The sequence below is a fragment of the Chelonoidis abingdonii genome, chromosome 8, assembly GCF_003597395.2.
Source record: "Chelonoidis abingdonii isolate Lonesome George chromosome 8, CheloAbing_2.0, whole genome shotgun sequence".
Taxonomy (NCBI): domain Eukaryota; kingdom Metazoa; phylum Chordata; order Testudines; family Testudinidae; genus Chelonoidis; species Chelonoidis abingdonii.
The window spans coordinates 28167194-28189152 of record NC_133776.1 but is presented as its reverse complement, the minus strand read 5'-3'; the positions used below and the strand labels follow the sequence as shown (position 1 = coordinate 28189152).

General features: G+C 40.5%; 1 protein-coding gene across 1 annotated transcript in view; it reads left to right on the top strand.

The window, feature by feature from the left end:
• MED12L (mediator complex subunit 12L) overlaps positions 1 to 21959 on the top strand; it is a 324753-nt gene that overhangs the window by 71279 nt on the left and 231515 nt on the right. Inside the window, exons 11-12 of the mRNA XM_075068471.1 lie at positions 14533 to 14664; positions 16103 to 16229. Coding sequence (XP_074924572.1) covers positions 14533 to 14664; positions 16103 to 16229 — 259 coding nt within the window. The remainder of the gene's footprint in view (positions 1 to 14532; positions 14665 to 16102; positions 16230 to 21959) is intronic.

Below are 21959 nucleotides of genomic sequence, written 5' to 3'. Positions count from 1 at the left end.
GGTCTGGTGGTTTGGGCACCACAGTGGGAGCCAGGAGACTGGTGGTCCATTTGTTACTGTCTCTCACTGAGTCATTTAGGCCAGAGATTTCAAAACTGTCCCCTAATTTTGGATACTCAGTATCTCGATACCCTAGTTTTAAGATACCTACATCCAACTGAAGTCAATGGGAATTGTGGGCGGTCAGCAGCTATGAAAATTTAGCCCTCTGTGACTTGAATAAAACACCCCCAAACAGCATAACAAAAATTATGGTGGAGTCTAATGAAAACTTAGTTTTAACCTCCTGTATGCTTCATCTACATCTTCATCTCTGTGCTTATCTACACACTTACATAATGAGATGAAAAACACTACATAAATGGTAAATATTATTTTACATGATGTTTTTTTTCTTGTGCACTTTTCTATAGAAGTGTGTAAAATTAGTTATTGTTTAGGTTACGGTATATCCATTTTGCTTTTTTTCCCCCTATGGAAAAATTGGTAGTTACAGATTAATGTTACAGAAAAGTCATTTTTACAAGAGAATGTCGCATTTTAGTCCGTAGGTCCTAACAAAAATAGTTTAGAAGGTGATTTATCTTGATATTTGTTATGACACTTCAGCTCATCAATATATGTTCCTCCCAGTACTTTGCCATCATTTATTCTGAATACTGAAAAGTCCGACAAACTTCTGTAAATCCCACCCCGGGTCCCTTTTTAATCTCTGTGCATTTCAAGAACAGTCCAGATATGTTCATGGAGGAGTTACCTATTGTCAAGGTGCCACTTCTGTTGGACATCTGAGTCCTGTGGTGACACCATAATTGTAAAGACAGGTATTTAAGAGTCTGAGTGGAGTCGTCTGACCTGAGGTTGTTTTATTTCCACATTGGCCTTACATCACTGTAACTCTTTGACTTTATTGGAGTTACTTCAGATTTGCAATGATATAAATAGGAGTGGAACAGAGCCCTCTGTCAGATACTGCATGTAAGTAAAGGTCCTTTGACCTTTTCTTCTCTTGTAGGATTGTGTAACTTTTCTCCTCACCTGTTATCCATCTCCTTTCTCCATGGTAATGCTGCTACTTTTGCCTCTGAGTGTGACACATTTTTGTGGTTCCTCTAGTCCTTTCTGCCTCTTGACACTAGGAAGTGGACTTGCCAGACCAACCGTAATCTTTGTGTGATAGCAAACAAAGCATCTAAGGTTTTACAATCATTATTCCTGTTTCTATGTTCATAGGAGCTAGCAGTTGGCTTTTTTTTTTTTAAACTAGTGCTGACATTTGTGTTGGGAGCTGCCAAGAACAATCGCTGGTAGTAGTGGAAATAGCAAGACCATGTAGAGGGTGGGTGAAAATGCCTAGCATGGCCTCTCTCAAAAGCGAGCATCAGCACCATGCTCCCACTCAGCTTCTGAGGGTGCTGGATGGAATTGATTAGCTGCTTTCCTTTATAAGTGCTGTGGTTGGGGCATTCCAGCTGAGCTGCAGTTTGCACTCTTTCTTTCTAGACCTCAGAGTGCTTCGTGGTTGATAGTCAGTTAACTACATTGCTTTTGGTTTTTGCTGGCATTTTAAACAAATACCTCTCTGTGTATTTGATTTGACTTCCTGCCCTAAATAAATATTGCTCCAGCTATGTCTAGGTAATCTAGTGCAGATAAAGTAATAACTAATCTGAGCCTTTGTTGAAACTTAAACCTGGATGAGGACACTTTGGATTGGCTTTTTCTCCTAAATATAAATAGGCTCAATGGCCAATTTGTTTTGAAAATGTTTTTTTCCTTAATGACGCACTCAGCATTTTATATATTTGACTGAAGATTACTTTCATGGGCTGCAACAGATGTAACTGGGCATTTAGAGTAAAATTCATCCAGCTCCATAGAGCTGTATAATCGCCCTGCCTCCAGTGCAGTGAATTGCTATTGTTCCCTAATATGGGGCTTGAGTAGCTGCCAAGTGAGCACACAGGGAGATTTGGTACCCCTTTCACACACAATAGAACTAGGTTTCATGTCAGCTCGATGAAAGTCACCAGGGAGGAGGCTTGTGAGATGGGCCACTGTTGGTGAGTGAGTTTACAGTTATATGGGTCCAGCGTCCAAAATCTCTGTATGGGAAATGTAGTGGGACCATGCTCTCTGTTCAAGCCCAGTGGCTTGAGTGAGCGCTGTGGGCCTCCACCGGTTTCTGGTATTAGGCTATGAAGAGGATATTGTCCCCCTTTCAACCTTGTGGCTTCCTGTTTACAGCAATTTACTTCAGTTTTGTGCAAATATGGGTGAATTTTATTTTACTGAATATCTCTAAGATGCTATTAATAGTTATTTTTATTAAACCATGAACGTTTACTTTAGAAGGAGATGGATGAAGGCTAACATTTGTAAAGTGCTTTGAAGATGAAAAGCTCTGCATAATGCCCAAGCATTATTATTACTGTTAATGAACATAAAAATGTGTGTCATCTAGGAATTATCCCATAAAGTAGTTAAATGCAAGCCTGAATCCTGGCAAAATCACTGAAATGGTGTTGAAGGTATGTACAATTATAAAATGACAAACTACTTTGATAGAACTTTTTCACATGTTCAGTCTAACACATCCTGAATAAATATTTGGACTGGGACTCTCCCTATTTTCATAGGTGCATTAAGGACCTCGTCGCAAATTAACTTATTAAAGGTTTTTCATCTTTTGACAATTTGCCAGAGAATTTGTATTCTTCCCATGCCAGGAAGTAATCTCTCTCTCTTTTTTTTCTTCTGTACAACAAACATTCTCCTCTAAGCTTTGGTTTCTCTGGATTTTGTTGATTTGTGTCACAACCCTCACAGTTGGGACTTTCTTTTAAATAGAAGAGAGGGTAGTTTAAGTTATAAATTATCGTTTTAACTATTTCAGCCTCTTGTGTAATAAAATATTCACTTTTTAATCTTGTTCTAAGTATATCTAAGCAATAGGGATGCTTAGGAAATGAACACATTGTAGAGTTCATTTTATCATGTGGAAATTTATAATTGAAAACATGAAATAATATTTTAAAACGGACATTATTGGATTAAAAACATAAATTGCTGAAGCTCCATAGATAATTAAAAATGAGCCAAGATTTTCAGAAAGGGTATTTAAAAGTTAGGCTTCTAAACCTGTGCTTAGGCAATAAGTGACCTTATATTTAAGCGTGCTAACCATCTCACACTGAAGTCTCATTGAATTAATTGATGTCAGTGGGAGCTGCTGCATTCTTATCACTTCTGAAAAACAGCTCAATTAGGCTGTGGTCCTGTGCCTTTAAAGTCAGTGGGAGTTTGCCAATGACATCGATGAGCAGAGGATCAAGCCCTTATCTGTGTCTCCAAATGTGGTTTTAGTAGCTGAACTTTTGGCACTCCTTTTCTTTAAAATATTGGCTAAAATTTTTTTATAATCTGTTTTTGAGACTTTTATTAGCATTCTATGTATTTTGCACAGTGAAAATAGCCTGGTTATTAACTTTTGCTTATAGTCAATTTTGCTCTCACAGTCTCTTCTGGTAGTAACTGCTACAGTGTTTGTTACAAACACAGCATGATAATACCTAGCTTTCTTTTAAAAACATCTTGTCACTGCCAACAAGAAAAATGATGGAAACATTTGTTTTAGATTTTTATAGAATCTCGTATATACAACGTCTAAAGGTCAAATTTGATCTGACTTTGTCCCTTCGATTCAGTGAGCTGACAGCTGAACTGGTAGTCTATTTCTAGAGGTTACTGTGTCAGTCCCTAATCCTGTAAGCACATTGGGACACACAGGCAGTCCTTTTGACTTCAGTGGGACGACTTATATATACAAAGTAAAGCATGTGTGTATGTTTGCAGGATTAGAACATACGTAAGGCCAGTCATACTGGGTCAGACCAGTGGTTCATCTAGCCCAGTTTCCTATCTCTCACAGTGGTCAGGGCCAGATGTCTGAGAAGGAATGAACAGAACAGGGCAATTTGGAGTGATCCCCACCCCCTGTCCAGGGCTGGCTCCAGCTTTTTTGCTGCCCCAAGTGGCGAAGAGAAAGAAGGGAGAGGGGAGCCGTGATTGGCGGCACTTCGGCAGCTGCTCTACTGCACTGCTTCATTCTTCAGCGGCAATTCGGCAGCCGGTCCTTCCCTCCAAGAGGCACTGAGGGACCTGCCGCTGAATTGCCGCCAAAGACACGGACGTGCCGCCTCCTTCCATTGGCTGCCCCAAGCACCTCCTTCCTGTGCTGGTGCTTAGAGCCGGCCCTGTCCTTGTCACCCAGTCCCAGCTTCTGGCAGTTGGAATATTAGGGACACCTGGAGCATGGGGTTACATCCCTGACCATCTTGCCTAATAACCCATTGCTGGACCCATCTTCCATGAACTTATCTAATTCTTTTTTGAACCCAGTTATATTTTTGACTTTCACAACATCCCCTGACAATGAGTTCCATAGGCTAACTGTGTGTTGTGTGAAAAGTACTTCCTTATGTTTTAAATCAGCTGCCAGCTGGGGTGAAAGTAACTCTTTAGACTTACCAGTATGGGGGCTGGCTCTGGCCCCCCCCCGAAGGCAGGGGCCATGAATGGAAGGACCAGGCTGAGGGTCGGCATACCCCATCCATGCTCTCTGGCCCATGCTGCTTGGGGCTCCAGCAGCGGTTTAAAGGGCCTGTGGCTCTGGTCGCCGCTGCTGCAGTACCGAAGGGCAGATTCCTGGGCCCTTTTAAATCGCTGACCCAGGGGCAGCTGCTCTTTTTGCCCGCCCCCATCGGTGGCTGGGGGGGAGGGGACAATGACATTAAAGTGCTGCCATGGTAACGCTTTAAGGACAGTCCTTTCGCACAGCAAGGCCGCCGATGGGAGGCAAAAGGGGCAGGGACATTAAAGCATTTGTATTTGCTTCTTACTGGTATGCTGTACTGGCTCACTTTCACCCCTGCCTGCCGATTAATTTAATCAGATGATTCCCAAGTTCTTGTGTTTAGTGAAGTTGAATAACACTTCCCTATTCACTTTCTCCATCTCATTCATGATTTTCTAGACCTCTCTCATATCCCTCCTTGGTCGTCTCTTCTCTAAGGGCTGGTCTATGCTATTTGCTTAGCTGAAGTCGAAGTATCTTAGTTCGATTTACCTGGCCATCCTCACGGCGGCGAGTCGACTGCTGCGGCTCCCCTGTCGATGCTGCTTACTCCTCCTGCCGAGGTGGAGTATGGGCATTGATTCACGGATCGATTTATCGTGTCTAGATCTCTCCTCGTCTGAAAGCTGTTCTTTACCCCTAATAACTTTTGTTGCCCTTCTCTATACCTTTTCCAGTCTCGTTCAACAAGCAATGGAAAAGCAGGGATAAATTCTGAGCAAGATTATAAAGTTTAATAATTCAATCAGTACATGCTGAATTACTGTTTGTTTGAAACTTGTCGATTTTCTTCTCTGCTTCAGAAGTCCAGCATGAAATTCCTTCATGTCTAAGGGACTGTATTGCGCAAAATCACTTTTGTGAGGCAAAGGCCGCCCTGTTACATTAATAACATGAACAGTTTTTAAAAAAACAAACTGATCAAAGAATTTCTATTAGAAAAGTTTTAAAAGGACAATATTCTTCATAAATTATTTTTTTGTTGAGTCTAGTTTGCATTTTTTTTTTAAAGCAAATATGTAATACAATGTAGCATGTACTTCTAATCCAAGGCTTGTCCTCAGTCCTAGAGTATCTTGGTATAATGAGTAAAGGCTCTCCCATCTTTCTTTCACAACTTTCTTCCATTTGGTGGTCTCTGTCATGATGTCATAAATACATACACTATATATACTATATTATTGTGTTCTAAGTGCTTTAGAACGAAAACAATAAAATTATGAACTGTGTCAGAAATAAATTTCCAGCATGCAGTATATAAATTGAGAGGTAGGAATCAGGGTCAGAGTCAGGTTGGAGTCGGAAACCAGAGATTAAGCAAGGTCTGGTGCTGTTGCAGGCCAAAGTCTGTGTGGCTACCCATACAAATTCTTGGGGCAACCCTTGGGGTTAAATGGGGTGCTTGGCCAATCAGAGGGTTGCAGGGTACCATCACTGTGAGTGTCTTGGGCAACACTTCCTACAGCACTTATTCTCCATAGTGCTCTTTATTATTTATTGCCCTTGTATAAATCGATGGTATGCCCACTTCTCAGATACTGTGTACAGTATCTCAAAAAAGATACACTGGCACTAGAAAAGGTTCAGAGAAGGGCAACTAAAATGATTAGGGGTTTGGAACGGGTCCCATATGAGGAGAGAATAAAGAGGCTAGGACTTTTCAGCTTGGAAAAGAGAAGACTAAGGGGAGTTACGATAGAGGTATATAAAATCATGAGTGATGTGGAGAAAGTAGATAAAGAAAAGTTATTTACTTATTCCCATAATACAAGAACTAGAGGTCACCAAATGAAATTAATAGGCAGCAGGTTTAAAACAAATAAAAGGAAATTCTTCACACAGTGCAGTCAACTTGAGGAACTCCTTACCTGAGGAGGTTGTGAAGGCTAGGACTATAACAGCATTTAAAAGAGAACTGGATAAATTCTTGGAGGTTAAGTCCATTAATGGCTATTAGCCAGGATGGGTTAGGAATGGTGTCCCTACCCTCTGTTTGTCAGAGGGTGGAGATAGATGGCAGGAGAGAGATCACTTGATCATTACCCGTTAGGTTCACTCCCTCTGGGGCACCTGGCATTGGCCACTGTCAGTAGACAGGATACTGGGCTAAATGGACCTTTGGTCTGACTCAGTGCGGCCATTCTTATGCTCCCTGGTTGTGCATTTGCATGGGCTTCTGGGTGCCACTGTTGGAATATCAACTATCCCAGTCTCTGCAGACTTGGTTTCTAGTCCCTGGGCCCTTACAGGAACAAAGGATTCTCAGATAAGACCCAGAGGAGAAGAGATGAATCCAGAGTCTGATTGCCTTTAGGAGATGTACTTGAATGTTTAACTAAATTACAATGTAAATAAAAATTCATGGCATCAGAAAGCAGGAAGTCCTGAGCTACAGCTTTTATGAGAGGACGTGACACGCTCCTTTATGCGCAAGAAAAGTAAACTATATATACGAGAATTGGTATGCTATGCTCTTTGCTATCATAAACTTATTGATCATATAGATAATTTGTTCATTATGTTGTGCACTTGACATTTAAAAAATGCTGTATTTTTGCATTCAACTTATCCATCACTTTAAATTGATAAAATAAAGACTTTTGGTGTTGTGCTCTTAACATGCATACTTTTGCTCACTGTGAGTAGTCTCATATATATCAATGATACAACTGACAACTGATAAAGTAAAGAATATACATAAGTCTTCAGGATAAGAAATTCAGCTATTTTATACGGCTCTTCATGCATGTAAATTCATTGTTTGTAGGCACTTTGAATTTTGAGGCTGGTAAACATTTTAATGTTTTTCAGGTAATTGGAGCCATGTCTTTTTGTTCAACAGAGATTGTCTTTTTAATAAACATATTTACTATGCTAGTGAAAAGTAAGAAGCTGTAGTATCAATGCCATGTTTTTTGACTTTAATCAACTGCAACCAACTCGTGCTTCCTTTTTTTTCCTTGACACCTTACTTTTCTAAAAATGTACATTAATTTTATTTTGTAGATATATAATCAACATTTATTTTTATATTTGGACTGGCAGTTGTACAATATTAAGAAGTAAATTACACATTTAGAAACAGAAACAGATGTTTTCCCCTTTTCGGTTTCACAAAGCTATTTTTCTAGTTTATTAATGCTAGAAAAATAAACCAATAAAGGACTTTTTGAAAGTCTTCAGTAAGAAGAGAAATGATTGTCTCTTTAAAATATTCAGACAATTCTACTATAAAATCTGTTTAAATTCAGTGTGAAACTGGAAAAGATTTAATTTAATCTACAGCTGCTTTTGTCAACCTCAGTGCTGTCCTCATTAGCATAAATGCATGCTTTTTAATTTATTGCAAAGTATACAGAGTATACTTCTAGTAGAATTTTAAATTGGACCTGTGTAAATACTGTATCATTCAAATGCAAGAAGCCACAGCTGTTCTTGAGCCAATTTATAAAGAAATTTTAGCTTTCAGATTACAGGGTCAGTTGACTCTGTTTTTGTTTTTGTTGGTTAGGAAATAGTCCCAAAAAAAGAGATCAAAGTTAATTATGTAGGCTTTAGTCAAATATGACGTGATTAATGTTACTAGCATGTATATTATCTAGGTGTGTTCTGGTTGTGTGTGTGTGTGTGTGTGTGTATAATATAATATATACACACGTATGTATGTATAATAAATCTCATCATTCTTTTTATAAATCTACCTCCACGATTAGTGTCAGAGTAAAAGGTTTGAATGTTCTTTTGTTTTTAATCACAGTGCCTCCTCTCATTTAGCAGCCAATATGAACTTTCAGGTTATTATTTGATAACACTGACTGCAGAAGAAGAAAAGCTTTCCTAATGAGAGTTTAAAAAAAAATCATTATATGAAAGAGAGGATTTGAGTTGATAAGCCTTTACCCCTAGTTCCAGTTGGTATTGTACTTAATTGAAGCTGTGGTTCCTTAATAGAACCTTTAGAAATGTTATAGTCTAAATTATTACATTTCATCAAGTACTTAGCAGAGATTCTGTGTGTCTGATAAAGCAGGATTTGCCGTTTTCCAGCATGTCTTCATAGTCTCAGCAGACTCAGGAAAAATGGGAAATGTCAGTACCACACAACCTATCTCTCTGATATGTATCTCAGGATGAACTTTGATGTGTACCAGGGACTATTATTATTAGAAAGCTTAATTATGCAGGCTGGAAGGAACCAGTGGTGACCTGTTGCATTAAGTAAACAAATTTAATGCATTTTTAGATGTAATTTGTGTTTTTGTATGTAGTGGAGGGGAAATGCCAGATCTGTTCTATCATCTTTATAGAGACATATATGTAGTCTGCATGTGTGAATCACTGTCCATTTGGACAATTGAAAAGAACTTTTTTACATTTGGACATTTGACAAGGGCCAACTGTAATAATCATGGATCCCATGTGTTTATTGTGTTTATGATCACTTCCTGCTTATTTAATCATAACATTAATGTTCATAATAGAATCTTATAACTTCGTGAGTAAAACTGTTTATATAATGTTTTCCCTGCTCTTTATTTTATAATCATTCCTTCATATGGTATGTTGAAACATTTATTATACTATGTTTATCATAAACCTGAGGCTGGGTTAGGGTGGACTTTTGCTAGGACTTGAATTAAGCCAACAAGAAACTAGCACATTAAGCTTGGTGGCATCACAGGCGGGTTGGCTGCATGGTGCAAATTCTTTTATTTTTCATATTATTTTTAAATATAGGAGAATAACAGATGAATATGTCTGATGGTTTTGACCATCACAGATACCTTTGGAAGAAAATGTTTGCATATTATGTGTGCGGATATAATTTTTGTAAAGAACAATAATTTCATTATATTTGTGCTGGGAGTACCTGGTGAATGTATTTTTGGGCAAGTCTATGGAAATTTTCTCCTAAATTCATTTATCAGCGTTTTTGTCTTTGAAACTTCACGTGTGCCCCAGGCTGGACCAAGATAGAAGCATCTAGGGATGCTTGCACTCTGGTTCCACCTCAAGAAGTGGCATGGTGGGAGCTGTTCAGGACTTGCTCATTTTCTTAATTTCTCTGCAGTTTATTTTCTTGTCAGCTTGTCTTTCTGTATCTCCTCCCTTCTGTTTCCCCTAAACCCAATCACTAGATGCCTTGATTAGTCCAAGGACTGTAATTGACCCTACTGATATTGGAGCTCACAGAACTCTTCATGACCTGCAGTCTTCCTGCTGGAGTCTACATTTTATCATTTCCTTAGGGTTCTGAAAAATCAAGGTCTTCAGTTGTAGGTGTAAGTGTTGCTGAAAATGAAGCACTCAATCTATTTGCACTAGGAGCAGCCATCCTTTCTGCTTACTGATGAGATAGAGATGATCTATATGGGGGAGGTACAGACTTCAGCTGGGAAAAGGAGTGCTGTTGTGCTAAACACAGCAATGCTGCAACTACAGGGATCTGATGATCTAAGAAACTTTTCTTTTCCCCAATTTAAGACTGCCCTTGGTTGAGCTATAGAGCCACTTCCTTCCATTTTTTAAACTTGTTTTCTGTTGCTTGCAGAAAGGGGAACAGGATAGTGTAAAGTTCAAACTATAATATCATAGGTATTTCCTGCCTGCGTTTTGAAGATATGGTTTATCATTATTTATAGAGAAGTGTTTCCATCTCCCACAGGAAGAAGTATGTTTGATCCTTGCACTCCCTTCTATAACCCTATGGTTCTATGATTGTTTCATTTGATTATGAAAGATAAAGGAAATGTTTTGCCACCCTACATTTGTTTACAGGATTCTGCTTTTTACTGTTGATGTTTTCTATGGTTTTAAACTGTTTAATCTCTTTTTCTGGCCTGCCCTGCTTGAGCCCAATGTAATATGTGGAAATGTGTGATTCCGTAAGAAACATAGCATAGTTTTTGTAGTGAATGGCTTTTATGCAAATAAAAAGGATGATTAAAAAGTATTAATCCTGAAACAGTTAGTTTTCAGTGCTTGGGGGTCTGTAACTTTTAATAGTTCTGAAAAATGTGTTTATTTTCTGGTTGTTACATGTACGTTAGCCCTTTTACTTTTTAAACTCTTAAAACATAATCTTGATTAATAATCTAGAGGAAGACATGAAGAGCCCATTTATTTAATTTGCAGATTATGCTAAATTCAGAGCATTTCAAGCACGAAGTGAAGACACTGTATAGATGCAGAAAAATTAAAAATATGGAGAGGAATTACCAAAAATGAGATGCAGCTATCTAAATGACCAAGGCACTATGTGAGGGGGAAAATATTTTAAAAATGAAGATTTCAATGTGATGAGAGATTTACTAAGCTGTCGTTTTTTCTATTTTTTTTATTACTGCTATCATGGGGTGATAGATCAAATTGGGTATGAGCTTGCTGTGAGAGGAGTGTGGATTTTAAAATTATTTTAAAGAGAAACTAGTGTAGTTTTGTGGTGCAATACTCAGAGGTGTCACATTAGAGATCAGCGATATCCTCCTTTATTTGTCACTGGAGATTTGGTATCTACTATATTTCATTCATTTCTGGGTCCTTCAGTATAAAAAGATGCTGATAAACTGGAAATAATTCTGAGATGAGCAACCAGGTAATTATGGGTCTGGAGGTATTTCTTTGAGCCAACATATTTATTATGGACAGAAGAGCAAGGTGATATGCTGTGTTCTTGTTTACACAGTCTTTTTTTTTTAAATGGCTTTTTAACTAAATTTTTCATGAAGTCTCTGCTTTCCACAGAATTTAATTTTTTTCGTCAATACAATTTTTTTCTGTTTAGATATGCTGCTGCAGCGTTTTGTGGCAGCGATAGGTTCATTGCCTCATGTTGCTATTCTCTATGGGAAGCATGAGGCACCCAGACTATAACTGCCAAGGGGCTATTTCCAAACAGAAATAATTGAGATTTCAGTCCAAAATTTTCTTTATATATTTCAGCTTTTGCCAAAAAGCAAAACTTTCCGAGGGAGAGGAAAACTCCATCTTATTATTTATTAGTATTACTATAGGGCTAGGCACTGAATAAAAATGCAGCAAAAAGATGGTCCCTGCCCCATACAGCTTACAGTCCAAGTCTTTGTGGATATCTATGAGGTGCTGTTCAAAAGAGGAGAAGGAATGGCAAGGCGGAGGGAGAAAGGGTTGGCAGTATCAGGGATGGGAGCAGAGAACCCAATACTACCTCCACGGTCTGATCCAGGGTGGAGAGTGGGAGCAGCTGGCAATCTCTAATCTGGGGACATTTCCTAACAGTGTAGGCTCTTAGTCTGAGAAATAATCTCTCAAAAGAAACAGAGAAAGTATAAAGACTTATATAACTAGTTTGGACCAAATAGTATATGGATAAATGCAAATGGCTCTTACCTGTAATGTCTTAAAATTTTTTAATATTGGGAAAGTTGAGGTTAATTTTTAACACATTTAGTTAAATCAACCCACCTCATCTAGTCAGTGTAGGGATTTGTATAAACAGGAAATAACCAGTGGCCAGGGGTGGCTCTAGGCATTTTGCTGCCCCAAGCACGGCAGGGAGGTTGCCTTTGGCGGCCTGCCTGCGGAGGGTCCACTGGTCCCGTGGTCTCGGCGGACCTCCGAAGCTGTGGGACCAGCGGACCCTCCGCAGGCAAGCCGCCGAAGGCAGCCTGCCTGCTGGCCTTGCGGCAACCAGCAGAACACCCCCTATGACTTGCCGCCCCAAGCACGCGCTTGGCGTGCTGGGCCCTGGAGCCGCCCCTGCCAGAGGCTTGCTAACCCCATCCCTCCTCCACTCTAGCAGAGACAACTGAGTTTTATCAGTTGGCTACAGATTACATGGGTGTAACCACACCTTGCCTACTCTGTGTTTTAGGACTCTCCCTTTGCCCAAACCGACCTCTGCCAGGTTCATCACAGCACAGCATGGTGATGGACATGGACTCCACAGTAGCTTTAATAGGTTTTCTAGGCCTTTATTTTTCTCTTTCTAACTTCTTTTAGGACAGAAATCAGTCTCCTTTCCTCAGAAGCATCCAACAGCTCTTGTCCCAAATGACTGGTCCATGCTTCAGTTACAATAGATGGAACTGAGCATAAAGTTTATTTGGCATGGGACTAAAGATACAGAAAATCACAAAAATGAAATCAAACAAAATAAAGTTGGCTTTAATATTAAACTTTGATACACATACAGTAGATAGCTAAGGTCTGACTCTTAGTTTACAATGTGTAAGTCATGATGTAAGGTTTTTAGCTTGTTTAGGAAATATAGTGATCTTCATAAAAGCAGCATGGTTTTTTTGTTTCTTTGTTCGTCTTTGGGGTTCCAGTAAAGTGTCTTTCCATGGCTGTTGTCTCACTGTGTAACAAGAGAACCTCATGCTTATAGTTCTTTTAGGTTGTGAAATCTTCATTAACCTGTTGCTAGTACCTGGATTACTTTTCTTGCTGAGCTAATGCCTAGAAAATATTAAAATCAGATTGTTCTGTGCATCGAGCTTTCTTCCTAGAAGATGCCAGAATCTGGTCCCCAAAGGATACAGGCTCAATATTTTACCTGTCAACATTTTAAAATACCTTTCTCTAATATGAATTTGATAAATCTGTCAACACTTTAAAACATGGCTAAAATCCAAATTTCTCATCTTGGTGATCTTCTATTATGTTTCTTTAATGTGTGTGTCACCATCTAATCTACTTTCTCTGCCAACTCTGTTTATGAGTAGGATTTTTGCTAGTTGTACTCTGCTGACAAAAGAAAAATGAGCAATGCTGATCAATATACATCCCAGGAACCAAACCAAACCTGCTTACATGTGTCAGGGAAGTCCCTTTTGGAGCGGGCAGGGTGGAAAAAACTGCATGTCAGTTAAGCATGAAAATATTTTCAGATCTTCTTGCTTACACGTATTAGAGTCTCTGTCTAAGAGTGCAGTCTTTATTCAAAAGTACTTGCCAGCGTTTAGAGTAATTCTATATAAAATGCTTCAGAGAAGCCAGGGGGCTGCTGTGCATATTCCACTTGATTTAAGTTTATTTTAATATAAGTAACTTAATGATCAGGTGCTCCAAAAGGTCAATGTGTGACTAAGTTTGGATATTTGTTTGAACATGTGGAGGTTCTTCCCTCGCTCCATGCCCCATTAAAGTTCTGTGATTCTCTGTTCCCAAACAATCCCGTCTTTAAGAGGTCTCCCACCTAGCACTGGTCTATGGGGAAGCTGAAGGAAAAGACTGGGTCTTCTATTTTCTCTTTCCCTGGACATACTGAAGAGAAGAAAACAGGGCTGTTTCCAACACTTCATGATTTGAGCAAGGGAGGGACCTTTGGCGTGCTCTTCTTAGTGAATGGGGATGAGTGACTTCTCCCCTCTTTCTCTTTCTGGGAGTGGGGGCACCCAGGGTTACTCTTTTCTAGGTGGTTGGGAAAGTACAGACCTCCCTGTCTTCTCCAGACCTTGGTAAGGCGCAAAGCTGAGGAACAGATTACATAAAACATGCATTGAATCAGCATATGACAGACATGACATTTGTATAAAATTTGAAATATGGAGTGCTCTGCTACACCGAGCCCCAGATTCACTTATCCCTAGTTCATTAGGTACCATTCTCCCTCCTCTTCCCTGGTATCCCTGGTCTATCCCTCTACATCTGTTGATGCTTCTTTTGTGCCCCTCACTTCCTCCTTCTGCTGCCACTATGCCCTTCCACACCCACACGATCCCTTTTGAAGATAAAATGTGCATACCCATGCATCAGTAATTTCTAAAAATTGCATCATGTGGGTAAAACAAAGTGCTAGTACAAAGTACAATGCCAACAGCAGCCTGGTTCCGTACTGTTTCTAGCCAGCAAATAAATAAGCAGTGCTATTCCTGTGCAAGTGAAATTACTATTTTTGTTTCTCCATTGAACAGGTTGCCCCTAATGATGAAGCTGTGGTAACACTGCTTTGTGAATGGGCTGTGAGCTGTAAAAGGTCTGGCAAACACAGGGCGATGGCTGTGGCAAAACTCCTGGAGAAGAGGCAAGCAGAAATTGAGGCAGAAGTAAGTTGTTCTTTCTCATTTTAGAATAATACGTTGGCAACGCACTTAAAATGAGCAGTTGAGGAGAAATTAGCTTCATTCAACATACAGTGTTTTTAAACTGTTGAATCAGACTTGGGAAATTGGATGTTATGCCACCAATTTATGGTTCTTGAATTGCATCTTAACTTTGAATGTTAAAGAAGCTTCTGATAAAAATAAAACTTAAACTAGCTTGAGTTAGCTTCATTACTATTTATTTTTCCTGTCATGATTTACTTTTGTATATTAGGAGTTATATATAGTACTGTGTATGGAGGTTTGCCATCTATTGTCCCCTGAAGGAATTAGTGTGTTAAACTGTGTTGACTGGTGCACAATTACGCATACTAAAGATTGTGCTCTGATGGCCTACAAAATCTGGAGAATTCTGAAAACCAAGTGGGCAATTCTGAGCCAAAATAATGTGTCTTAAAGAGAACCATACATTATATAAAACTGGCTATGTTTTTTTTTCATTGAATCTGGGAGAACAGCGAAATGTGGAAAAGGTTTATCTTTATTGAGATAAATGGATCTAAGCCAGTTTACACCAGTTGACATTTGGCTCATAATATTTCTTTAGCCCCTCTACCGCTTCTTTTCTTTATAAAATTAAACCCTCTCCGCATTGGAGATCAAGTGGAGATGCCATTGGTACTTCAGTTATTTATTAATCTAATAATTGAGCACCTCAGATCCTGTGGTAGCTCATTGGTAAATATTGACTTTTTAATGGTGGTCAAGGTAAACTTTTTTTTTTTAAGCCACATCGAACAGACTGTTTCAATAGATAGTCCTACTAACAAAGTATAGCATGAGGGGTATCCAAAAGTAGGAGGCAAGACTGTATTGATTTAAGATGCAACAGTCTTTTTAATGCAGCCAGAGTACTCTTATAGAAATGCTTCTTCTACTGGAACTGGCCACAGATAGCACCATACACACAAACGTATTTTTACTTTCACTTTCCATATGCTCTGTGCTCCTTCAAGCTGCCACCCCCCCTGCAGCCCAAGCAGTGGGGGGAAGGGAGAACCCATTACACCAGTAATGAGTAAGCCACACAATAGAGAAAATTAATTCCTTTATTAAAGCTGTAATTATAGCCTGTTTGTGTAATCAATCCAGAAAATTGTTTGGTTGAATTTTACTAAAATATACTAGCTATAACATTTTATACAAGTGGCGATTCTATGCAAGTCTCATGCACGTCTTTTCCATAATTATTATATAATTGTTAAATAAGCACTTTAGAAGTACCCAAGGTGGACAGAGATGGGAAAATGCTTTTTTTCAGTAGTGCTTCAGTAGGATTTCTGGGATTTGGGTGGATATTTCATTGTGAGGACAAAGAGAAACACTGTCACATTTAGAGTTGCATGATATGTTAATTGATTCTTTTTTTTTCACTGTGTAGAGATGTGGTGAGTCAGACGTGCTGGATGAAAAAGAATCTATTTCTTCAGCTTCTCTTACTGGATCCAGCCTTCCTGTCTTTCAGAATGTCCTACTTCGGTTTTTAGATACACAAGCTCCCTCATTATGTACGTATTAATTCCTCTCTGTTCCAAAATAGGACAAGAGCAATTGGTCTTGTGTCCAGCTGCTGAATTTATTTTGCTTTGTTAGAGCATGTGTTGCTAATTTGCAGTTTCCATTATGATCCTCTCCATCCATTTTCACATGACCATAATTTTCCAAAATGTTTAGTTTTTGTGCTGAAATCTTCCCAGGCATTCTGTGCCCAAAGGTGAATTTTTGGAAAACTTGAGCAACCTCTTTTTATCCAGGTTTTAATTGCGGTATGATGATAGGGAAAAATACACTTTTCATGCATAATACATAGTATAAAGTAAAAAGACTATTCACCCTTGATTTCATGAGGAATTCAAAATGGCTGACTTTTGTTTGGTATATAACTAATTCTTAGCACTGAACTTTAAAAGAAAAGTGATCAGATTATAAGCAAGTGGAAAAAAATCATTTTTTTTTTTTTTTTTTTTTTTAGTGGGCATGCTAAGTAGCCATCAAAAATTGCTTAGTCTAATGCAGCTCCTTTATGGTAAAAGCAGCAAAGAGTCCTGTGGCATCTTATAGACTAACAGACATATTGAAGCATGAGCTTTTGTGGGTGAATACCCACTTCGTCGGAGGACTCCTTTATGGTGTTTCGTAAGTGTCTCCTGACACAGAAGCTGGGCAAGCACATGGACTGTTGACACTTTTTGCATGAAGGAGATTATAAATGTTTTGTAGAAAAACACATAGTGCAGTCCTTCAACAATGTACTCCCTTAGCAACAGGATATTGTGTTATAAGTTTGTTATAAAAATCAGGTGCTAATGGTCCCATTTGGTGAGGACTACCCAGGGCTTTAGTAAACGCTTCTAGGTGTTTACACTCTCAGGACTGAGATCTGTTTTTGCTGTTTTAGATGTTATGTTGGATTCCTGTCACTAGGCTGCTCTTCTGGCTCCTTCTGTCGGACACCAAGGCCACATGTGGCTTTGTGGGCAAATTCCCCCCAGTTTCTTCTTGGCCTGAGACAGAGTTCTAGCTTGCCCGCCTTGAGCGTGCCTCGGCTATTTTGTATTCTTTTTGTAGTTGTTTGTTAAGATTAATTAGTTCTTAGTAGTGAGAGGATTTTCCCCCCTCATTTTTCTCGTTGGGGGAGCCTTGTCTTCCTGGCAGGGCATGCCTGGCTTGCCAGGCTTCAAACACTGCCACTCCTGCTGAGAAGCTATGCCTGTGAGCAGCAGCCTCTCTAAGTGTGTCCATTGTTTGGGGGAGCCCAGTGTCACCCAGAAGTACTTTTTAGCTCTCAATTCAAGGGCAAGAAAAAACAAGGCGATTAAGCTCATACTGTTAGTGATGGAGTGCTCACTTCAACCAGCCTCTGAGTCAGGTCAGGAACTGCCCCGCCCTGTACATCTGTCTCCAAACAGATCCAGTTCCCTTTACCCTTTGGTGTAGGGCTTTCATAAGAAGGGGAGGTCATAGGAGGCTTCTGAGGACTCCCAAAAAGAGGGGTAGATTCTCATCTGAAGGAGCCTGCTCCAAAAAGGCCTAGGTTGCCTGTAAGATCTACAATCTGTGAACACTTGAGCACTCAGCTTGGTACCATTGAGTCAAAGGACTCCTCCTCCAGTACTGGAAGATCTGGAAAGCCCTGGAGCTCGAGGGAGACTTTTGGCTCCAACAGGGCTTCAGTCCCCTCTACCAGGGAGCAAGGCAAGCATAAGCGTCCTGGTCTGCTATTGTCAGGCTCAGTCCTGCTTTTTAGCACTTCTTCATTGGCACCCTTGCTAACGAACAAGCAGCTGTGCCAGTCTCCATTGGCGTCTACATCGCTATGCCCTCCATCAGTGGTACCATCAGCTTTGGCTACTATGTCTTTGGCTGCTGTGTCGGTACCGATTCCATACTCAGTACTGCAAGAGTTTAGGTGGGTACTGTGCATCTTTCAATACCAACACCTCAATCTCCAGACTTCTACTGTACCCTAGGGCCTCCTACATTGGATGTTTTTGGGGAGAATGAAGGAGACTTCCAGTCAGTCTCCTTTATTTCAGTTCAGGGTCTCTTTCCTCCCCTCCCCCATATTCTGTCAGGAACCCATTCTTCGACAGTCGCAGGGAAGATCATGATTGTCATCAGGGTTAGTGGAAGCAGCCCTGCATGCCACCTCCACTCCCATATGCCCACCCTCCCCCAATGGCAGTACTGGGGTTCCTGCGCTGCTTACCAACAGCAATTCTCCAGACCACAAGTGCTATCTCAAAGGGAGACTAGAGTTGTTCAGTTCTCTCCTCCCCAACCAGTTCACCCCAAAGGAAGAGACATGTGAGGAACAGGGTGGATGCCACGGTGGATAAAGAGGTTACCCCTCAAACACTCATTTCATCCTCTTCTCCAGATGAAATGGTTATGCCTCCACCACCTTTCATGGATGATTATTGGTAATCTCAAGACCTAATAAAGGGGGTAGTTGACTCTCTTCTAATTCCACTTGAAGTGGTCAGGGATTCACGGCACAAGGTGTTGGATATTCTATGGTCCGCAACACCATCTAGGGTGGCATTACCCATCAACAAGGTAAGACTGTGTGGCAAACACCTGAAACTATTTCTCCAAAGTTTAAAAAATGGTTAAAAAAGGACTCTTAAGGACTGTGATTTCTTCTTTTCCTGCCCTCCATCTAACTTCCTAGTAGTTGGTGCAGTGAATGAGCAGACAGGCAGCACATCTCCAGGTCTATTCCACATGATGGAGTGAAAAAGATTGGATCTATTTGGATCTGTTCATCCGCAAAACTGCACTTCAGGATTGGAAACTATCAGGTAGTCATGGCCAAATACAGTTTCACAAACGATAATTGATTGATTGGTCTTTATTGCAACACCTGCCACAGTAACATAGGGAACCATTCCAGTCCATTGTCTGAGGGCCAACCAGGACCACTCTTTAAGCATCCTGGGATCCTGCATCCACTGCCACCAGGTCTATCTCCACATGGGTAGTTAGATGCAGGGCATCCTGACTCCAGTTCTCGGGTTCTGACAGAACACCTGTGAGGACCTCCTCTTCAACAGTTGTAGGCTTTTTCTTGGAGACCATAGAGTCCTTGCATACACTGAAGGACTCTAGAGTCAGTTTATGTTCTTGGGGCATATGTGCACCTACAAATAAGAGGAGATTTAGTAGGTCAGAAACTGCCCAGAGATTGCGTACTGCTCAGTTTTCTAGATTCCATAGATGCATTGAGCCCCCCAGGAAAAGATGTAAGTTTCAGACAAAGAGGGCTGCCCATCTGCCCTCCATGACCACCCAGTCATCTTCTAAGCAGCAGTTTTGATGGGCCAGTTAAGGGGTTGAATCCTCCCACATCACTGGTTTTACAGCAGTGCCCATTTGTCCACCACCCTCTTTTTGGGGCTGCCTTTCCTATTTCCAGAATGTGTGGAGGTGAATTACTATAAACAAGTCAGTTATAGAGGTCATAACATCTGGCTATACCATCCATTTTATGTCATTCCATCTCTTCAACTCTTCTTTCATGTCCCTTTTCAGGGATGCCTTTTCATGAGCTTGTATTAAGACAGGAGGTGAACTTTTCTCCTCTGGTTAAGAGCAGTAGAGCTGGTCCCTCCTCTCACAGGGGCTAGGGGTTTTACTAGAAGTATTTCCATATACCAAAGAAGGCCGGATGGTAGAGATGGAATCTTAGATCCAAGATTTCTAAACAAGTTTCTAAAGCCTCAAAAATCCAGGATGGTGACTCTGAAAGTTATAATTGATTCACTGGAGAAGGGAGATTCGTTTTTGGCCCTCGACCAACAAGATCTGTATTTACATATAGTGGTACACTCTTTGCATAGGATATATCTATAATTCACTATAGGCCAGGATCTTTCCAATACAAAGTGCTTCCCTTTGGTCTCTCCTTTGCCCCTAGGGTGTTTTTTCCAAGGTTCTGGCAGTAGTGGTTTCTGATCTCTGACAAGAGACAATCCTCGTCTTCCCGTATCTTCAGAATGGGCTACTCAAGGATCATTCTTACGAAGCAGTGTGCTCTCCAATCCAAACAGTTCTTGCTCTGTTCCAAGAGTTGTGTCCCAGCTAAATGTGAGAAAATCCACATTTAACCCCTGTAAAGAACATAGTTTATAGGGACATCTTAGGACTCTTTGACAGCCAGAGCCTACCGTCCCTCAGATAGGTTCCTAGTCTTGTTAGGTTTGGTACAGATAATTCATGGGAATCCTAGGACCACTGTAAAGAACTATCTTCAGCTCCTGGGACACATGACAGCTTGTACTTTTGAGACTGATCACACAAAGCTACTTCTCCAAAGCTTTCAAGGTTGGCTGAGGAGAACCTGTTTTCCAGTCAGACACATCTTGAATAGACAGGTGATGGTTCGTCTTTAAGTGAGGAACTCCCTGGATTGGTGGAAAGATCAACTCAGTGTTTGCGCAGGCATTCTATTCTAGTACCCGACTCCATCGTTAACTTTAACAACAGATGCATCACTGTTAAGATGGGGAACCCATCTCAATGCTTTTACAACTCAGGGCAGATGGATAACTCAGAAAACCAATCTCCACATCAATCTGTTGGTGCCCAGGGCTCTCAGGAATGCCTGCTTTCGTTTCCTGTCTCTCCTCACGGACAAATCAATAAGGGTCATGATGGACAACATGTCCTGCACTTTTTTTACATCAGCAAGCAGGGAGGAACAAGTCTCAGCTCCTCTGTGCGCCGAAGCTGTGGAACTGGTGCATAGCTCATCAGATAGAGCAGTGAAATTCTTCTATCTCCCAGACATTCAGAAGATTGCAACCGATGACTTCTCACAGGATTGTGAATGGGAGCTAGACTGTCAAGTGCTCTACAGTATATTCCAGACAGGGTCTGCCTGGAAGTGGATCTCTTCGCCACCTCCAGGAACAAGAAGTGTCCTCTTTTCTGCTCAGGAATGGATCTGGGATACCACTCTTTGGGGGACAGAAGAATGATCTGTTGTATGCCTTTCCTCCAACTCCACTGACAGGATTTATCCTAATAATACCAACCTGTCTAAGACAAGCTTACTATCCTTACCTGCTTCATCTATGCATCCACTGCTGAAGCTCCTCACCACTCCTTCTCTCCTCTCGCAGGATGTAGGTCACTACACCCCGATCTAGATGTTTGTGCAAAGAATCCTCCTGCACTGAGGAAGGGAAGCAGGTGTTATTGAGTAGTAGGAAGAAGTCAATCTCTGCTACTTACCTGCAGAAATGGAAGAGATTCTCTCTCAGTGATACTGTCATTGCTGCTTCCTGCCTGGATCTGTGCCTCTTTGTTGTCCTGGATTATTTGGTGGATCTGAATAATTCAGGGTTATCAGTTAACTCAATTAAGGTAAATTTGGCTGCAATATCATCCTCTCTTCTGGCTATAGAGGGGGTTTCCATATTTGCTCATCCTGTATCATCTAGGTTTATTAAGGTTTTGAGGACGCTCTACCCCGAGACAAAAGACTCCACTCCGACTTGGGATGTTAACCTGGTAAACAATTATTTTATGAAACATCCATTTGATCCTATGGCAACTTTTCCTTTACTCCATTTATTTGTGAAGATGGCCTTTTTAGTAGCCATCACGTTGGCTTGTAAAGTTGGAGAGATTGGTATCTTGATGGCAGATACTTGTTTTACCATATTCTTCAAAGATAAGGGTTTCTTTGCACCCACATCCTAAATTATTACTTTAGAATATCCTGGAGTTCC